General features: G+C 39.5%; 1 protein-coding gene across 2 annotated transcripts in view; it reads left to right on the plus strand.

The window, feature by feature from the left end:
* PCMT1 (protein-L-isoaspartate (D-aspartate) O-methyltransferase) overlaps positions 1-16,998 on the plus strand; it is a 41,059-nt gene extending 24,061 nt beyond the window's left edge. For both annotated transcript variants that reach the window (XM_056852998.1, XM_056852997.1), the window contains exon 8: positions 16,701-16,998. Coding sequence is in view for 1 of the 2 variants with exons in the window: in XM_056852997.1 (XP_056708975.1) it covers positions 16,701-16,713 (13 nt within the window). In the remaining variant the exon portion in view is untranslated. The remainder of the gene's footprint in view (positions 1-16,700) is intronic.
* Positions 16,999-19,344: the final 2,346 nt, after the last annotated feature.

Below are 19,344 nucleotides of genomic sequence, written 5' to 3' on the forward strand. Positions count from 1 at the left end.
CATTGCTGCCATGATGGTTACAGTGCTGATAATAGGCAGCCTACACAGCTGCCATATGTTCTGTGTCTTTTAGAAACTTCAGGCAGCAGACACAATGTGCTCTCCTTCTCCCTTCTAGTCTTAGAGATACTATTAAGCTCGAAGGGAGAATTTGAGAGCTCTCAGTGTGGACTACAGTGCTGCTCTATCTGTGCAGAATAGTGCCAAGGAAGCTGAACATGTGGCTGTATCCTAATGGCTTGGTCTTGAGCGGGGGCTGGCATCTTGGGACGGGGGGGCGGGGGAGTATTGATGTTAATAAGAGCAAGAAGAAGGAAGAGTTGACCAGAGGGAAGAGGTAATATTTCTGATAGTTATTTCTGAGGCTGCTTTGGTATTTTTTATCTGCTCTCATTACAGATACAAGGATTGCATTTATTAAACTTACACAACCAGGGAAAGTGGTGTATCATAATAGAGGTCTTTTGGGTTTAGATTGGAGGCTTGTGATAATTTGGTCCTATTGAAAGGCTTTAAACAGCAATTCAGTCTAAAAATGGTTTAATTACTGGCTCCTGCTGAAGATAGCTAAATCATGCAGCTTCCGTGAATACGGATATTGATGAAACAATGTAGAATGATCAGGAACCTGGAAGAGATCCAGTTTATGAAAATGCCAGCCTACACCTCTGGGGAAAGTAAACTAAACAGCTGTCATAAAGAAGAATATTTGATAGCTCTAATAAAGAATGAAAGCGTGTAAGACTGCTCCTTAGTTTTTATGCTTACGCTTCAGTTAATCATCTGGTTCTCCTCATGCTTGTAGAGATCAAGCCATATCTCCAGATATTTGTACAGGGACATCTTGTCATGAGAGAAGCTGGATGTGGGCCAATTCACATGACTGCTTTCTCTTAACACATGGTAATTTTTGCAACACTATATGTTGGAGATAGACAATGGCTATCATCACAGAATTGATTGCAAAAATCAGTCCTTGTAAGCATCAGTAATCAAAAGTCTAAGATCAGAATGAGCTCACAAACTAAAACTTTAAAAACGTATGAAGCCATTGAAATTTGTTATGAATTTCATGTCTTTCTTCAACTGAAACATTGTAAAGAATCATATTAGTTTTATTTTATTAAGTTTGTATCCACAATAATAACTGAATTGGTCAATTGGTTTTCAACATATTAAAACCACGTCATCTGCATAACTTCTTATTTTATATTCTTGGTCTTCATATTTTATTCCTTCTATTTTGGAATCAGCTCTTATCTTGTTTGCAAGTATCTCCATTGCCAGATTGAACAATAATGGTGACAGAGGACAACCCTGCCTTGTTCCTTTTTGTATTTTCAGTTGTTCAGTTAACATCCCATTAATCAGTAGTCTCGCGCTTTGGTTGGTAAAAATAGCCTTGACAGCTTTCAGAAATTGTGTACCAGTTTGTTTGCTGCAGCGTTTCCGCCAATAAATTCCAGGAAACCTTGTCAAATGCTTTCTCAGCATCCAAATATATCATTGCCACTTTTTCTTTTTTGTTCTTGATATGATTGATTGCTGCCAAAACCACTCTGACGTCTTTTAGTTGTCTCTTTGGAATAAAACCTGTTTGATCAGGATGTATAATTTTTGTGATACACCTCTTTAATCTTTGAGCTAATATTGAGGCAAATGTTTTATAATCTACATTTAAAAGTGAAATTGGTCTATATCCTTTCGGAAGATGTGTCTCCTTCTCCTTCGGAATTAAAGAAATATGTGCTTCTTTCCATGTTTCCGGAATTTTACCTTCAAATAATAAATCATTAAAAATCTTTTGTAGTTGAGGAATCGAAATATTGTCCATCTTCTTATAACAACTCACTGAAATTCTGTCTGGGCCTGGTGCTTTGTCTGATTTTAAATTTCTCAGAGCATCAAATATTTCTTGTATGGTAACTTTTTGGTTTAAAATTTTTCAATCTTCCTCAAAAAATTTGGAGATTTGCCGATTGTACATAAGATTCTAAGTCTGTCTGTACATAAGATTCTAAGTCTGTCTGTGCTGTGTCATTGTTTTGATATAGTTGCACATAGTAATCTCTGAAGATTTCTTGAATATTTTCTTCCTTATTTGTCAGTTGGTCATTCTTATATACTGTTGTAATTCTTCTTTTGGCTGACTCATTTTTCAGGGTGTTTGCTAAATATCCAGGTTTGTTTGCGTGTTCAAAATGTTTGTGTTTCACAAATGTCAATTTTTTTATACATATCTTCAACCTCTATACTTTCTATCTTGTTTTTAAGACTTGCGATCTTCATCAAATCTTGTTTTTTTCCAGAGCATTGATGTTCTTCTTCTAAGAGTCTTAATTGAGAATAGAGATTTCGTGCTCTTTCTTCTCTTTCCTTTTTCACTTTAGAAGCAATTGCTATCAGTCTTTCTCTCATGTAAGCCTTGCTAGCATCCCATATTGTTCTCGATTCCATCTCCGGGGTGCAGTTTATTTCAAAAAAGAGTTTAGTTTCCTCTTGACACTGTTTGACGATGTCCTGTCTTAGAAACAGGACATTCGCCATCTTCTTAGTCCTCTTCTATCCCCATGAATTTTAATTTGTAATGGGTTATGGTCTGCGTATGTCGCTAGTAATATTTCAACTTTCTCCAAATTATTAAGTAGGGAATTTGAGATCCATCCAAGATCAATTCTTGAATATGAATTGTGTCTAGTGGAAAAATAAGTATAGTCTTTTTTATGGGGATGTTTGAAACGCCATGCATCTGTCAGCTTCCAGTCGTGGAGAAATTGATGCACTGTCTTCAGTAGTTTATTTCCTTTGAGTCTGGTCGATTTATCCATCTTGGGGTCCATTACTCCATATCTCCAACTATCACTATTTTATCTTGATGAAAATCAATCAAGTCTTCAAAAAAGGTCCTGAAAAACTTTTCTTTGGTATGATTTGGAGCATAAATATTAGCAATTGTGAATTTCCGTCCGTTAGCCCCTTGTAGCAATATGAAAACATATTGACCTTCCTTTTCAGTCCTTGATTTTTCAATGGAAAATTTGGTCTCTTTAACAAAAATTGCCACTCCTTTTTTCTTGTTGGATGGTGAAGATGAAACTACCATGCCCAATTTTTTATGCGTCAAGAATTTTTCATGGTCTTTTTTATATGAGTTTCTTGAATACAAATCAGATCTGAATTTAATTTAACCAACTTGTGAAATATCTTCTTTCTTTTGATGGGGGAGTTTAGTCCATTTGCATTAATTGAGATGATATATTCTCCATTTTGTTAATATGCACAGGCTTGGTCTGCTTTAGATTCTTCGTCTTGCTCCTCTGAATCAAGACCCTCCAAGGCTTAGAGCTTTGCTTGTTTTTCTTCTTGATTTATCTCCAAAAGAGTTTCTGGTGATATATAGGGTCTTGCAGCGTCCACTATATCGTAGTCTTGTTGACGTTCTCTCAACAGTGTTTTTGGGTCCACTTTGACAAGCCCTAACACTGCTTCTTTAAGTTCCTGTTTATTCTTTTTCTTTTCTCTCCTTTCTTCCTCTTGTCTATCTTCTTCTGTTTGTGCTTCTTGACCTCCTCTCCTCCTGTAGTGACGATAGTGGAGAGAGTACACTAATTCTTCTATTAACTGCTCGGCTTTGCCTTTGTTTTTGACTGTTCTTTTTCCAGCCGACAAAGAGATGTCTAATGCATAGGGAGCAATCCAACGAAATCTTATATCATACTTATGTAAAATGGCCCTCAACTCATCTCCTCGCCTCCCTGCCACTCCCCCCCCCCACTTCTCAAACCGCTCTGCCTTGGCTTCTCTTCCTCTGTCCTCCCCTCTCTGGCAATCACAAAATCGCCCCCGAAATGCAAGTGGGGGCTGATTCAGTCAGCTAGAATGGGGCCACTGGGGGTTCATGCCGCTCGCTGTCCATCCTCCCCCTTCAGATCTTTACACCCCAACAGTTCAGGTAAATGTGGCTTTGATCGTTGCAGTTAAAGTTTTCAAGTTAGTTTCGTTTTGTTGTGCCCACCATTTTGGCCCGGCTTCGTCTTCCCCCTCTTGTCTGATTAATTGTATACTTCCCTTTAATTTAAGATTTAGGCTTGAAAAGTCCCAAGAACAAAGAGCTTCACTCACCCTCCTTCGGTTTGCTTTAAGTAGGTGTTGTCTGTGTGCTTGTTTGTTTTCTTTCAAGACTGGCTTCATTTCTCAAGGATGGGGGGGTATGGAAGGAGGGGAGAAGAGTTAGGGGGAAGAATGGCCGGCTCGGGTGATACCGACACCAGCTTCTGCCGAACCCGCTTCTTGGTGGGGCTCGATTAGTGCGGACCCCAATTTAATGGGTGGAGTACCAAGCACCCCAAGGCTTCTAGCCAAGCTAGTTAGCCCTCCTTGCTGGCAAGGTAGCAAGCAGCTGAGCTGAGGCACAGCTACTCGACGGCCATCTTCACCCGGAACAAATTTCAAATCGTCGCCAAAGAAGAGTGTGCAGTATCTAGGTGTCAAGATACCAGTGGGAACAGACACACTTTTTGATTTAAACTACGAAGTAGTTTGGGGGGAAATAGAAGAAGATCTTCAAAGATGGACTAGATTACAAATATCATGGTTGGGTAGAATAGCAGTGTTGAAAATGAACATTACGCCAAGACTTAACTTTCTTTTTCAAACTATCCCAATATATATAAGTCCACCGACTTTGACAAAATGGGAGAGAACATTGAACAAGTTCATTTGGAATGGAAAGAAACCAAGAATAAGGTTTGCAGTCTTACAAGATGAGAAAAGTAGAGGAGGACTGAATTTGCCGAATCTTAAACTCTATCATCAGGCAGCCACACTTGCTGCTTTGACAGATTGGATTATACGTCCTGAAGACCGAATGATTAGATTAGAAAAAGCGGATCTTGAACACGGTTTTCACCAATGGCTTTGGACTAAAAAAGCCACAACAAGACTTAAGAGCGTAAATACAGAGAATTTACCAGTGCAGATGATGAGAGTATGTCATCATTAAAGAGGTTTCGAAGTCCATCGCCACCCTGAATGATGTCACCAATAGAAGCATATACGGACTTTGCAAGCAGGAATAAAAATGACCTACTTACTTACAATGACTTAGTTAAGAAAGATGGTCAAGTAAAAACTCTACAGGAGCGTCTAGAAGAAAACGTTAAGATCTCTTGGTTTGTATATCATCAAATAATATATGCTCTAAGAAGGGACTATATACCAGAGGGCAAACAAAGAAAAATGACAGAATTTGAAACTTTGATTACCAAAACACAAGATCACTTGTCAAAAATTTTCAAAATACTGTTGACAATAGACACTACATCCGAACAAGTAAAGACATGTATGGTGAAGTGGATGCAGAATTTTGAGGAGATGATTCCGATGCAAACATGGGAGAAACTGTGGAAAACAGACATTAAATTTTCAAGATCACAAGCAGTTAAAGAGAATTGATACAAGATGTTTTATAGATGGCATTACGCACCGAAAGATCTGCAGAAGATGTATAAAGCAAATCAGGCAAACTGTTGAAAATTTTCTTTTTTTTTTTAATTTTTATTGATTTTTTATAATTGAACACAAAAAACAATAAAAACAATAATAAAAACTAAAATCATAATACAAAAACAACATAAAAATACACAATCTCAAAAAGAGCACTTGTACATCCAATAGCATTATGTTTATATAATAAAATTTATAAAATATATAGTGCCCCGATAACCACCACCCACCTTAACTGTGCACCCATCACCCTTAGACTTCCGGAAAGATGTTTTCACAGTATTTCAAAATCTGTTAATATCTTCTATTATTAAAAAAAAAACATTAATCTACAATTCATTAACAATACCTATAAAGTTCATTTTCGCCAATTTATCCCAATATGCGGCGGCCTTTGACCATATTTTTTTAAATTCAGTCATATCTTTACCATGTAAAGAATCTAAGTTTGGCCATCCGCATATACATCCATAGTTTTTCTCTCCATTCTTTGATTGAAGGTTTATTTATTTGCTACCAGTTTTTAGCAATTATAATTCTAGCTGCCGCGAAACTGTATTGGCATATGACTCTATCACCTTTATCTAAATTCATTTTTGGGATACCCAGTAAACAAAAAGCAGGATTTTTTTAAATTTTTGTATTAATCAACTGATTAGTTTCCTTTAAAATTAATCTCCAAAATCTCTTGATTTTCTTACAAAACCACCAAGCATGCATAAATGTACCTTTTTCAGTTCTGCACTTCCAACATAAATCCTTACCATCTTTCTTCATTTTACTTAACAATACTGGGGTTATGTACCATCTATAGAACATTTTATATTGATTTTCTCTTATTTCATTAGTGGTGGTAAATTTATATTCCTTCTTCCATAAATTTTCCCATGCTTCCAAATCTATATTGTGCCCTAACTCTCTCATCCATTTCACCATCACTGGTTTAATCCTTTCATGTTCTAAATTCATTTCTATCAATACTTTATAAACCCTTCCTATCATCCCTTTATTCCCCTTATTTAATATAATTTCAAATTTAGATTTAGTTTGATTAAACCCCAACATTTTATCCTTATTAAATATATCCCTTAATTTATATTCCATAAACCAATCTTTAATTCCGAGCTCTTCTCTACTTTTCAACGTGCAAATCCCGTCTTTACATTCTATAATTTCTCTATATATATTACCATCCAAGTTTAGATGCACACTTCTCTTCATAAAAGCTTCTATTGGATTAATCCAACCAGGGGTCTTACTTTCCAAAAATCTTTTGTACTTTTTCCATGTTTGTAATAGGCGAACCCTGATAATATGGGAGTTAAATTCTTTATTTACTTTCTCCTTTTCATACCATAAATATGCATGCCACCCGAAACGTAAATTGAATCCCTCTAGTTCCAATAATTTCGGATTCTCTAATAGAACCCAATTTTTTATCCAGGTGAAACAAGCAGCCTGATAATACATTCTCAGATCTGGTAATCCCATCCCTCCTGTTTCTTTCAGTTCCACTAAATTATTGTATGCTATCCTGTGTCTTTCTTTACCCCATAAAAAAATTAAAATATCTTTCTTCCAACTTTCAAATATCTGCGCTCCTTTCAATATTGGCAGATTTTGAAACAAAAAAAGCATCTTAGGCAATATCATCATTTTAATTACTGCAATACGTCCCCACAATGATAATGGTATTTTCCCCAAACTTTTTAAGTCTTTTACTATCTGTTGCCATTGTTTTGCATAATTATTTTGGAATAAATTACTATTATTTGGTGATACCTATATGCCTAAATATTTTATTTTATGTTCAATCATGAATCCTGTCTTTTTAATCAATATTTGTTGCTGTGAGAGAGTTATATTTTAACCAGTATCTTAGTTTTATTTTTGTTGATTTTAAAACCTAAAAGCTTTCCATAAACCTCCAAAATATTATTCCACTTATCAGTATGTTCAATAGGATCTGTCAAAAAACATACCAAATCGTCTGCATATGCTTTAACTTTATGTTGGTTTCTCCCAATTTGAATACCAATTACTTCATCAGTTTGTCTAATCGTTTTAAATAACAATTCTAAAACTAAAATAAACAACAAAGGGGAAAGAGGACAACCTTGTCTTGTTCCCTTTTGGATGTCAATCTGTGATGATAGCTTTCCATTTATCAACAAGTTAGCTGTTTGGTAAGTATATATATATTTTTATGGCAGTCTTAAAATTATCCGCAAAATCCATAAATTCTAATATTTTAATCATAAACTGCCAATTCACATTGTCCAACGCTTTCTCAGCATTACAGCATTATGGTCTGATAACACCTTAGGTAGAATCTCTGGATTCTCTGATGTGTTTATCAGCCCTTTCGAAAGCCACAACATATCTATCCTGGAATGTATAAGAAGTCTTGAAGAAAAATAAGTGTATCCCTTTTTGTTACCATTCTCCAATCTCCAAACATCAAATATATCCCATTACTCTATAAGAGCATTAAAAATTTCCGGGTAATTTACCTTAATTTTTTCCCCTTTTTCTTCTTTGCAGATCTATCTATCTTAGGTTCCATTACCCCATTAAAGTCCCCCATCCAAATCATTTTTTCTGTTGCATATTCAGCTAATATTGTTGCTAAATTGTTAAAAAACATTTTTTGATTTGTATTAGGCGCATATATTCCCACCAATAAGATCTTCTGGTATCCACTAGTTATTTCCACCATTAACATTCTTCCTTCCTTATCCTGATACATTATTTTTGGTTCTAATGACGGAGGTATATACATAGCTATACCATTGGTTTTTTTTCTTTTCATTACAAGATGTAAAAGGTTTACCCAACCTCGGATGTTCCATTCTACCCATATCCTTCTGAATAATATGCATTTCCTGTAAGCAAATAATATTAGCTTTAGATTTTTGCAAGTGGTAAAATATTTTCTTCCTTTTGTTAGGAGAATTCAACCTGTTAATATTCCAAGATAGTACCTGTAACATATTAAAATTCAGTTAGATCCATTATCACTTTATAAAACTATAAGTATCATCTATATCAAATATCCTACCTAGGGCTGTTAAATTAAAAAAAAATTCGGTATAGTTCGGATTCGGCTGAATTCGGCCCGTTTAGATTCGGGATATGCCGAAGTCCGAACTCCCCCACTTCGGGTCCGTGCAATTCGGGGCAAATTCAAAGTTCGGGGAAAAAATTGGCCGAATAAAGCCATTAAAAACACAACCGCGCCTTTCCGCGGCTCCGGGGGGCGTTTTTGGGGGTAGAGGTCCCAAACTTTCAGCGGAGCTTCAAAGGACCCTTCTTGCCAGACCCCCCAAGTTTTGTAAAGATTGGGTCAGGGGGGCTGAGATGGGCCCCGAAAGGGGTCCCCCCACCCTTAATGTGCATCTCTGAGCAGAGCTTGCCGCCCACGCACAAAGCTCCCAGCCCCGACAGACAGCTGAGAAGTTTGCAAAGCAACACAACTGCAAAGCAACACCTTTGCAACTGTGCAAAGCATGGAAAGGAACAGAGGCAGCTAGCTATGCATAAGGAGCAGGAGGGGGTGGAATTTCCCCTTTTGCATTGGACTCGGGACCAGGCAAATGCATTCTTTAAGTCACCATTTGAAAACCAGTTTTGAGCAAGCATCAAAATAGACCTAACCGATCTTATGAATGAGGGAAAACCTGAGGACACACTGAAGCCCCCCCTCAAACCAGGGAGAGAGAGACTTGAGGGGACAACCCCCCCAGGCAGAACGGGCGATAGCCCCCTTTGGCTTCCCCCTCACAGAAACTGCTCCCTCCCCACACACACACAGACTCTGCTTCCCCCCCACACACACACACAGGAGAAAAAGTATAGATTAAAGCCCCCAAAGGGGTCTTACTGTGGCTGTCTTCTGTTCTATCAGGAGGGGCTGGGAGGAGGACTGGGTAATCCAAGACGATTCCATTTAAGCACGGGATGTTTTGCTCTGGAGATGCATACAGGATCGGGTGATCCATCCCAATAGGGAAAAGGGAAAAGCCCATATCTCGGGGGGCCCTGACCCAATGTTTACAAAACTTAGGGGGGTCTCTTAAGAAGGCTTGTCTGAAGCTCCGCTGAAAGTTTGGGGTCTGTACCCCCAAAAATGCGCCCCCTGCAGCCACAGAAAGAGAAAAGGGGGAGCCGATATTTCTGCCCCCACTGAACCCATCTTTACAAAACTTGGGAGGTCTCTTAAGAAGGCTCGTCTGAAGATATCCTGAAGGTTTGGGGGCTGCACCCCAAAAAAAGCGCCCCCTGCAGCCACGGAAATGGAAAAGGGGGGAGGGAAAAGGGGTGGAGCCCATATCTTGGGACCCCCTGACCCAAAGTCTACAAAACTTCGGGGGTCTCTTAAGAAGGCTTGTCTGAAAGCTCCACTGAAAGTTTGGGGTCTGTACCCCCCAAAATGCGCCCCCTGCAGCCATGGAAAGGAGCTAATGTGCACAAGCACCCCCACACACACACACGAGGATTTCTCTCTCTCTCTCTCCCTGGCCTGGCCGCACATCAGCTGATTCCTCCAGTACTCAATCCTGACTGATTGGCCAGAAGAAGACCCAGCTTGGCCACCGATTGGCCGGGGGAGGAGAATGCTGCTTACTGACGGCCCCGAATTTGCTGGATTTATTTGTGAACTCCCAAACTCACTGAATTCGGCTCCCCGGTTTCCTGCCATTTTTGAGTTCAGTTCGTCCCAAACTAAAAACCGCCGAATCAGGGGAAATTCAGCTGTTTTTCGGTTTGGGCCGAACCGAATCGACAGCCTTAATCCTACCCCCACCCTCCTCCATTAGTTTTGTTTCTGTTCAGCCTTCCTTCTCATCAGACAGGGTTCCTCTGTTGAGTCTATTGGCAGGCCTCCACCACTTGCTTCAGACGCCTTTTCTTCTTCTGTTGACTCTTTGGTAGATGGTTGTTTGGTCAATTTATCTGGTTTGAAGAGGTCTGTATCGTATCTTCTCAAGAATTGTTCCGCCTTGCTAGTATCTGTGATCTTGAACCTTTTAGCCTTGAAGGTGAATGAAATACCTTGTGGAAATTCCCATCTAAACTGGATACCACTTAATCTCAGTCTTTCCAGAATTTCCATGAAATCCTTTCTTTTTCTAAGCAGTCGTCCAGGAATTTCCTTCATTAATCTCAAAGATTCGCCTTCAGCTGTAAGTGGTGACTTCTAATGACTGTTGAGAATAAGAGCACGATGACTCCTTGAGAAAAGTTGAAGTAAACAGTCCCTTGGCACTTTATTTCTGGTTGCATAAGCAGAATTAATTCTGTAGGCCGTCACAATCATCCCTTCAACAATTTCCTCCTCTTCCTGTAAAAGCTCCACCAAGAGTCCTTTCAGATATCCCCTCAAATTTTTTCCTTCAATCCACAAATACGAAGGGAGGTCTCCTTAATTTTAAATTCCATCATTGCCATTTGATCTTCACGTTTTTCATCTCCTGAGAAGCCTCCAGTGACATTTCCAACATGTCCACCTTTTTTTTAATCTCTTTAGTCTCCTGTGTTGTCTTTGACAGTTTGGCTTCCACTTTGTCTTGTCTGACCGTCAGAGATGTGATTGTGTCTTGTAAAGCTGCAATTGCAACCAAATTCTGAGATGTGGTAGCAGTATTTTGACTCAGTTCTTGCTTCATCTCTGCGACATCCTGGTGTGTTTTAGTTAACAGTTCAAACACAGAGTTGAGTGTCACTTCCGGTCTTGCCTTAGGCATCATCTTTGCAACTACTGATGTAGCTATGGAAAGTGAAGTCTGCAGTGCTGACGTTGTGGTAGATACAGTAGCTCTACGTGGGGGAAGCTGTACTTGTAACTTTGTTTCTTTGAGAAATTCCCTGGCGTGCTTCTTTCTTTTCTCCTATTGAAGATGAGGGCTGAGCAGATTCCAGTTTGTAATCCAAAAAGGGAAGGGGGGGCAGACTTTCACTTTTAAATCATCAGCTTGAAAATATTTAAATCAGATAAACAAGTTTAGTTTGGAGAGAATAAAAATCACTTTGACATATCAGTAGATATAGTTCATGTCAGTATAACTATTTTCTTACTTTTTAAAAAGTCTTCCAACACTGAAAATAACTTTTCAACATCAAACCAGGTGCTATTTAGGCATTTAGAGGACCTATGACTAATTGGTTGAGCAAAGTCGCCAAGTCTGTCAACAATATTGTTATATATTGACAATGCCACCATTGGGGTTTCAGCATTTAGTAGTTCATTAAATAACTGCTGCCCAGTATCACTATGTATCCATTGCTGAATTTGGGTCGCAGTAGATGGAGACCATTTAATCCTCTTATACTTGCTGACAGTGTGATCCTGATCCTGGTTCGACAAAAAGGGCTTGGCTGGTTCACAACTAGTCTTAAGAGTCAGGAGCAAGGGTAGATGATCACTTTCTGATCGATTGCCAACTACATAATTGACAATGTGATCACTTAGGTCAGCTGAATGGACTGCAAAATCAACAACACTACAACCGCGCGGGGAGATATAAGTGTACTGGCCAAAGGGATCATATTGTAAAGAACCATTCAGTATACATAGATTAAAATTCACACAAAGTTCCACCAAATGATGACCACTCTGATTTATAACAGAGTCTTTTGACGACCTAGGGGCTAAAAATGGGAATGGTATGAAATCTTCAGCATCCCATTTCATAAAATTAATCAACTGCATATTATTATGGCCCAACCTGGCGTTAAAATCCCCAGCAAGTAAAAGGGCAGCTTCAGGTCTTGAATCTAAAAGTTTGTTCAGATAGGCATTTATTGTGTTCCAAACTGATGAGGATGCAGTACTGTCAATAAAAGGGGGAATATAAATATTAACTAATATAATTGACAGTTCCTTGGTGGGTAAGAGAAATGCCTGAGCGAAAGGGGGACAAGTATCTAGTTGCCTAACTTTAAATTTACAGGAGTTATTAACCAAACAACACAGGCCTGCTTTAGGGCGGCCCTTGATGTTAGTTTTATGAGCTGGGAGGGCATATGAAGTAAAGCCATAATAAGAAATATTAGTAAGAGACCAGGTCTCCTGTAAAAAAATAATATCAAAACCCTTCAAAAAGTTTAGCAAGTCAGGATCCCTGCTTTTGCTTCCCCAGCCAGCAATGTTCCAAGATATAAAGTGACAAACTTGACCCTGAATTCTACACCTTTTTTTAGTATTAAAATTTAGTCAGTCTAGTTCAGATATTGTAATTAGGGCCCTGTCGTGTTCTGAACAAACACAGCCATTATTGGGGCATTGCAGATTATTTATCTCAGCATCACTATTCGGTGATAGGGCTGGGTGCATCTCTATCGTTCCCACATTATGGCCTCTTGAGGACTGCACTGATCCCGCTCTTGAAAGGGAGTCCCACTTCGTGTCCATTGTTTCTTGTGGCCGTGAGGTAAATGACCGTTTTTGTGATCTTTGTTTTGCTAATTCCTCCTTCAGGCAGTCCAGTCTATCCATAATCCATTGTTGATCTTGATTGGATAGGTCAACAAAAGTCTCCTGAATACACTCTTCCATGTTATCAACTTCCGACAATAATTCAGGAGGGGTAGATACTAATTGAAGGTTTTGTGAGGTTGTGCTGTCCTCGGCCTCCTTCTGAAATCCAGCATCGGGCATAGCCTTCAGTTTGGTAGTACTGAAAATAACTTTTTAAAACTGCGTCACTGCACTGGCAAAAAGCCAAAAGTCAATGAAGAGCTTGTAATGAAGTTGTAGTTAGCTCCAAGTTTGTCTTCCTGTAAAAATAGTCTGCCAAACACCCCAGTTTAAAAAAAAAAATTTAAATAAAAAGTGAAAGTAAGAACTTGCTTTTGAGATCGGGTTCCTCCACCGCAACTCCCCGGCTACTGCTTGAAGATGGTGCCGGCGCCTCGGCAGCACCCGTCAGAGCCACCACCGCCGTTTTCTCAGTGGCTATCTCTCGGATGACGGGCCGCCCACTGTCTCTCATTCCAGCATCCCCTCTTCCTCCGAGGGGCGCCTCTTGCCGATGGTTTGGGGGGCTGATTTTATGCCCCTGGGCAGCTTCGCTCCGGAGCGCGATCCCCGCGCTGCTAGCAGTGGGGTGGTCCGACCCGGAAGTCCCGGAAATGTTCTGACACAGAAGTGACATACTTTCATCAATGGTGGACATGTAAAAAGGTGCAGATTTTTTGGAAAATTATACACAAAGAAATACAAGAACCAATAAAAATGAGCTTTCAATTAGAAGCCAAATATTTTCTATTGGGTATAATCCCAATTCAAATTCCATCAAAGCAGAGAGAGTTGTACCAATATGCCACAACAGTGATGAGACTTATTGGCTCAAAAATGGAAAGACAAGGAGATATCTGACTTGAAGATGTGGATTACAAAAATGCATGAATATGCAATGATGTCAAAACGTTCGACCAAGAGATGATTGAAGAGCATATGCAGAAATGGCAAGCTTTTTATGATAAATACAGTAGTTCATAAATAAGTATTTTAGTCAGAGTTTTTTTATAAGTTTTATTTTATCTGTGAAAGGCTAAAGAAAAATACTTGAAATATTAATAATGATACTAAAAAACTGATGTATGTATGAAACAGCTGTAATAATAAATAAAAGAAAGACTAAGATAAGTATGTAGATAATGAAAATCCTTACTCCGGTGAAATGGAAATGAACATAGTTTGATTATCCTTCCCCCTTCCCCCCCACCTTTCTGTACCCTATAAAAACAACAAAATTAAAAAAAAAACATATGAAAGCCAGTACAAGCCTGCTAATGAAGAAACAAAATCATAGGATGTCACTGTTTCCTGGTTTCTGTAACATGCTGTTTATGCAAAGCAGTGGTTTTGTAATGTGTTACAAAAGGGATGGCAAAAGTTTCTGACTGACAAAACCACAAGCCTACAGGACAATGATCATTATGTCTCAACAATTCATGCTGCTGCTACTTTACCCTACATAGCATTCTGAGTTATGTTCCCCCCCACCATTTTTCTCTGTCTTCCTTTATAGCAACTCTCTTATTTGGTGTGCAGTTTCTGCAGATCCCCTAATTCGTGACAGCTACCTCTTTCTATTTATGATTTCCATGGCAGTTCTCTTTTGCAGCCCTATAATCATGCATTTGGTAGGGATGTCTGTTCTCTCATTAGCTGCCTGGGGGATGATGCTTAGTTCACCGCACATATAGCAGATATAATAAACAGAATATTCCTATAGTGTGCTGAGGGCACTTGGCAAACCATCTTGCATTATTTTGTGCCATGTTTGCCTATATGTTACAAAGCTGCAATGTATAGCTTTCCAAAGATTTTAAAAAAAGGTAAAGGTCCCCTGTGCAAGCACCAGGTCATTCCTGACCCATGGAATGACATCACACTTTGTTTACGGGGTGGTTTGCTAGTGCCTCCCCCAGTCATCTTCCCTTTACCCCCAGCAAGCTGGCTACTCATTTGACCGACCTGGGAAGGATGGAAGGCTGAGTCAACCTTGAGCCGGCTACCTGAAACCAACATCCGTTGGGATCGAACTCAGGTTGTGAGCAGAGCTTGGATTGCAGTACTACAGCTTACTACTGCACCACGGGGCTCTTTTTCCATAGATAGTCCCACTGATTTTAGTGAAATTCAGTTATTGTTGTCTTTGCATTTCTTATTATACTTGCACTTAGTATTCTAACCCTTGCTGCAGCTTACCTGAATTTTGTGGGGTGTGTGTGTGCATGGGGGGATTCTAATTTCACCATACCTGAATGAAGATCCTACTATAAACAGTGCATTGCTCTTTTATCCAATCACAGCAGGTATTTTTTTTCTTTTTATATTGGCAATGTTCTCAGCAGACCAGCTGAACGATTCCTAAAACATCAGATATTAGTAACAACAATCTTAGGGTACCTCTGCACAGGATTGGGGTGTGGGGGAGAATCTGACATGCTGATTCAGTGTACTTGATTCCCACAAGCAGATCATGTACTGATCACTTAGTCATGGATTTGAATAGGAATCTAGGTAGTGAGTAGGTACTCACTGAAAACACAGTTCCTGAATAACACTGTGGGTGGTATATTTCATTCTAGCTTTCCACTGAACTCCAAATGCAGAAAGCTTCTGTGCAGATACACCTTTTAGAATTCAGTTGTGCATGCTGCCATTCCATGCTCTAATGCTGCAGATGTAAGTGCTTTGGGGTACGGCTGTTTTGCATCTATTTGTACTATGTCTAAGCATAACATCTGTGCAAAATGCCTGGCAAAACACAATATGAATACTGTTTGACTAATTGCTCTGCCTAAAGAAGCCGGTACCTGTGGTAGAGATAATATGTAGTCCTGCTGAGGCAATATCAGTTGAGAAAGCTGAGACAATCAGCAAAACTAGCAAGTATTTTATTGTTTGTATAGTACTTTTGATGGGCCAACTGCTTTGGAGACTTTGCCCCATTCTGTAAGAGCAGAAGCATAGGATGCCACCTTTTCCAATTTGTGGTTAAGATGAAATATATTGCTCAAAGCTGCTACACAACTTTGATTCAGCAGTGACTTGAAGTACAACGTTTTGAGTACACCTTTTTGTTCACCTTTTTAGTTGATCTAAATGTATAAATCACCTTGATTAGACCCTCCCCTGGAAAAAGACAATAAGTGGCTGCTGAGCCTGGTAAGCATCCTTCCCTGCCCACTGCTAGTCCACTCCAAATTGTTCCTTCTGTTGCTTTATCCTGCTTAGGATTCAATAAATTTAGAATCTAGTCCAGCCTGCAGACTCTTGGAGAGAACAAACGGAAAAGACCAAGAACCTAGACTGCTACTGGACATTAAATAAAACCTAATGTTGAACTTGGCTTTTGCACTTTGCATCATTTTGTGAAGGTTCCAAGAATAACTGGACCATAATTGCAAATGGTCTACACAGAGCAGTCATCTTCAAGCAAAGGTGGCCATGTAATTTTTAAGTTAATAACTTTTTAACTGATGCGTCAGTGAAGCAAAGCAAGATGTCTAATGTAGGGATAGATGCACGTTTCATGAAACCTATTTTGCTTTGATGGTTGTGATTCTTTTTCAGCTTGAATGAACAGCCTGTTGCATTTTTGTTGTGCATCTGACATTGAGTTCAGTTTTAAGCAGTGGATTGGAAGAATGGGCTTTATAATGCTGTTTTCTTTTTGCAGGGATGAATTGTAACAGCTACGTCATCTGACCCAAACATCGTGTTAACAGTGGACTGCTCATCTCCAATTCTTAAAAAAGCTTTTTCAAAACCAACAGCATTGCAGCTTGTTTTGGACTTTGTTACACTGTTATCAGCATGGAAAAGTGTGTTGTTCTTTAATTTTATTTTGTAGTGGTTTAATGCAAGTTTGGTAAACAACTGATGCAAAGTTTAGATTTGGGTATTGTTTCTTTTCAACATGCCCTTGTTTTCACCTGTTTAAAGAAATGAAGGATATCTGCAAATTGACCTGCGATTGGCTACCTTTGTATTGAGTGGGAGACATTTTTGAACACTTGTTTCAGCTCCAGTGTTCCTCCATCCAGCTGCTTACCTGCACTTTCTGACACTATATGCACACTCAAAGATTCTTTGTGTTCAGCTGTCTCTTAGATGCTACTAAAGTGAGATGAACTTCCTCTTCAAAGCTTTCAACGTGGTGTCATAGACTAGCATGTAGTATACACAATCAGCTGCTTTTTCCCTTTAAAAACCAGACATGTATATAAACTTCAGGGCAACAGAAGTGACAGTTCTTGATGTATAGTCTGCTGTTCAGGATGGACATAACTGACATAGTTTTCCCCTCCCTTAATATTTAGACTAATTTAGAGATTCATAGTCCAATATTGTTTTCTAGCTGAATATTGCAGAATTGATGTATCTGAGTTTAATATAATAAATACTGTGTAAGCTATGTCCTAATCATTGAACAGATTATGCAGTGCTGCTTTGCCAAATAAAATTGAGCAAAACAAAAAGAAATTCCAAGTGTTGCTTCTCTGGGGAAATATCTGGGTGGCTGAGCATGATTTACGGATGATTATTTTTCAGGTAAGTGGAAGCGCTCATTGTCCACATTGGGTTGTATAAGAAACATTTTTCTTCCGTTGTGCTTCTATAATGTGTTAGGAAGCACCTGCTAAAATCCAAAAACATCTGCTCAACAAGCGCTATTTGTTTTATAGAGTCTGTGACATCATTTATTTATAGACACCCTGCCCCACTGTCTTTGTTTCTGAAGGGCTTTATTAATTACAGTTCAATAAAAGGTGATTGCTTAGTAACTTCCATAGGAACAAGAGAGTTCACACAGCCTTTTAAAAAGAAACAAAAGGTTATGCCTTTATGGCAACAATCTACCATTTTGAAACTTGTCTTTAAAATTTCTTTCTAGAACGTGCATTCCCAAGTCCACCAAATGTATTTGAGCATTCATCATACTACTGTCGCACCACATTTCCAAGTGTGTATATAAAAATTGTAAGTTCATATGGCTCTATTTTATCAGTTTTGCAGCAGTTTGAAAGTGTCCAAATACTCTCATAGCAGCCCATCCCTGGGGGGCGAGGGCTGAGCCATTGGTTGGAGGCAGTGCAGTCCCGCCGCCTCCAAAGGAGGATTCCCCTACACACACTGAAGCCGAAACCTTGTCCTAAGACTGTGCTGCCACAGAGCGCCCCAACACCAGCATCCGTGCCATGCTGGTGCAAGCAGGCCAGATGCCGGCACAGGCCCTTGCCTGCCTCCTAAGCATTTTGCCCTTCCAGCTCAGGAATGGGCTGTAAATGAAAATAGAAATGCCCTTAGTTTGGATAAAAATGGCACTGATGAGGAGGAAGAAGGGGGAAGAAGAGGAGTTGGTTTTTATATGCCAACTTTCTCTACCACTTAAGGTAGAATCAAACCGGCTTACAATCCCCTTCCCCCTCCCCATGACAGACACCCTGTGAGGTAGGTGGAGCTGAGAGAGCTCTTAATAGAACTGTAACTTGCCTAAGGCCACCCAGCTGGCTTCATGTGTAGGAGTGGGGAAACAAATCCAGTTCACCAGATTAGCCTCCGCCACTCATGGAGGAGTGGGGAATCAAACCCAGTTCTCCAGATCAGAGTCCACCGCTCCAAACCACTACTCTTAACCACTACATCACGCTGGCTCTCTGATAGCATTTGCATAGTGCTTTAAAATATTCGAATTACTTAGCAAAATGTACATAAACAGGTGAGGCTGTGAGCATGAGAGAGAGCCGTTCCAGGAGCTTTTAGCACCCTCCCAAGAACCCTCTCTTGGCCATTAAAAAAAAACAAAACACCTGGTAGTTTAATTTCTAATCCATCCTCTCAATTACTTGCAGAAAGTGATCATGCACCCCCCTTTTAAAACGAATACTTTGCTCTTACTGGAGGAATGTAATTTAAATAGAGTTGTGTGATTTCTGGAAGACACATAAGCCACTTAGGGTGGGGCTGATATTGTAAAGCAGGGGTCACCAACCTTGCCAATACTGAGGAATTTTGAGAAACAGTCGTGGATGCCACCAGAAAATGACTGCCATGGTGGAGGCATGGACATTGCGAGGTTCCACAAAATATTGGAGGGTTCTAAGCCAACATCCTACAATTGAGGCTGCTACTTCCAAATGGATGCTATTTGTACACATAAAAGGGATGACTTCTGGGCTCTTCTGAGACACTTCCAAGGAGACAGACGAATTTGTGAGATGCATGTGGATGTCAGTTTCTGAAGGAAAGAGTGTTTGCTTCCTGTGTAGTCAAAGGGAGAGGTTGCCAAGTTTGGAGACCTAAGAGGACCTGTAGGTATG

This window comes from Euleptes europaea, chromosome 7 (assembly GCF_029931775.1).
Source record: "Euleptes europaea isolate rEulEur1 chromosome 7, rEulEur1.hap1, whole genome shotgun sequence".
In the NCBI taxonomy this organism is placed as follows: Eukaryota; Metazoa; Chordata; class Lepidosauria; order Squamata; family Sphaerodactylidae; genus Euleptes; species Euleptes europaea.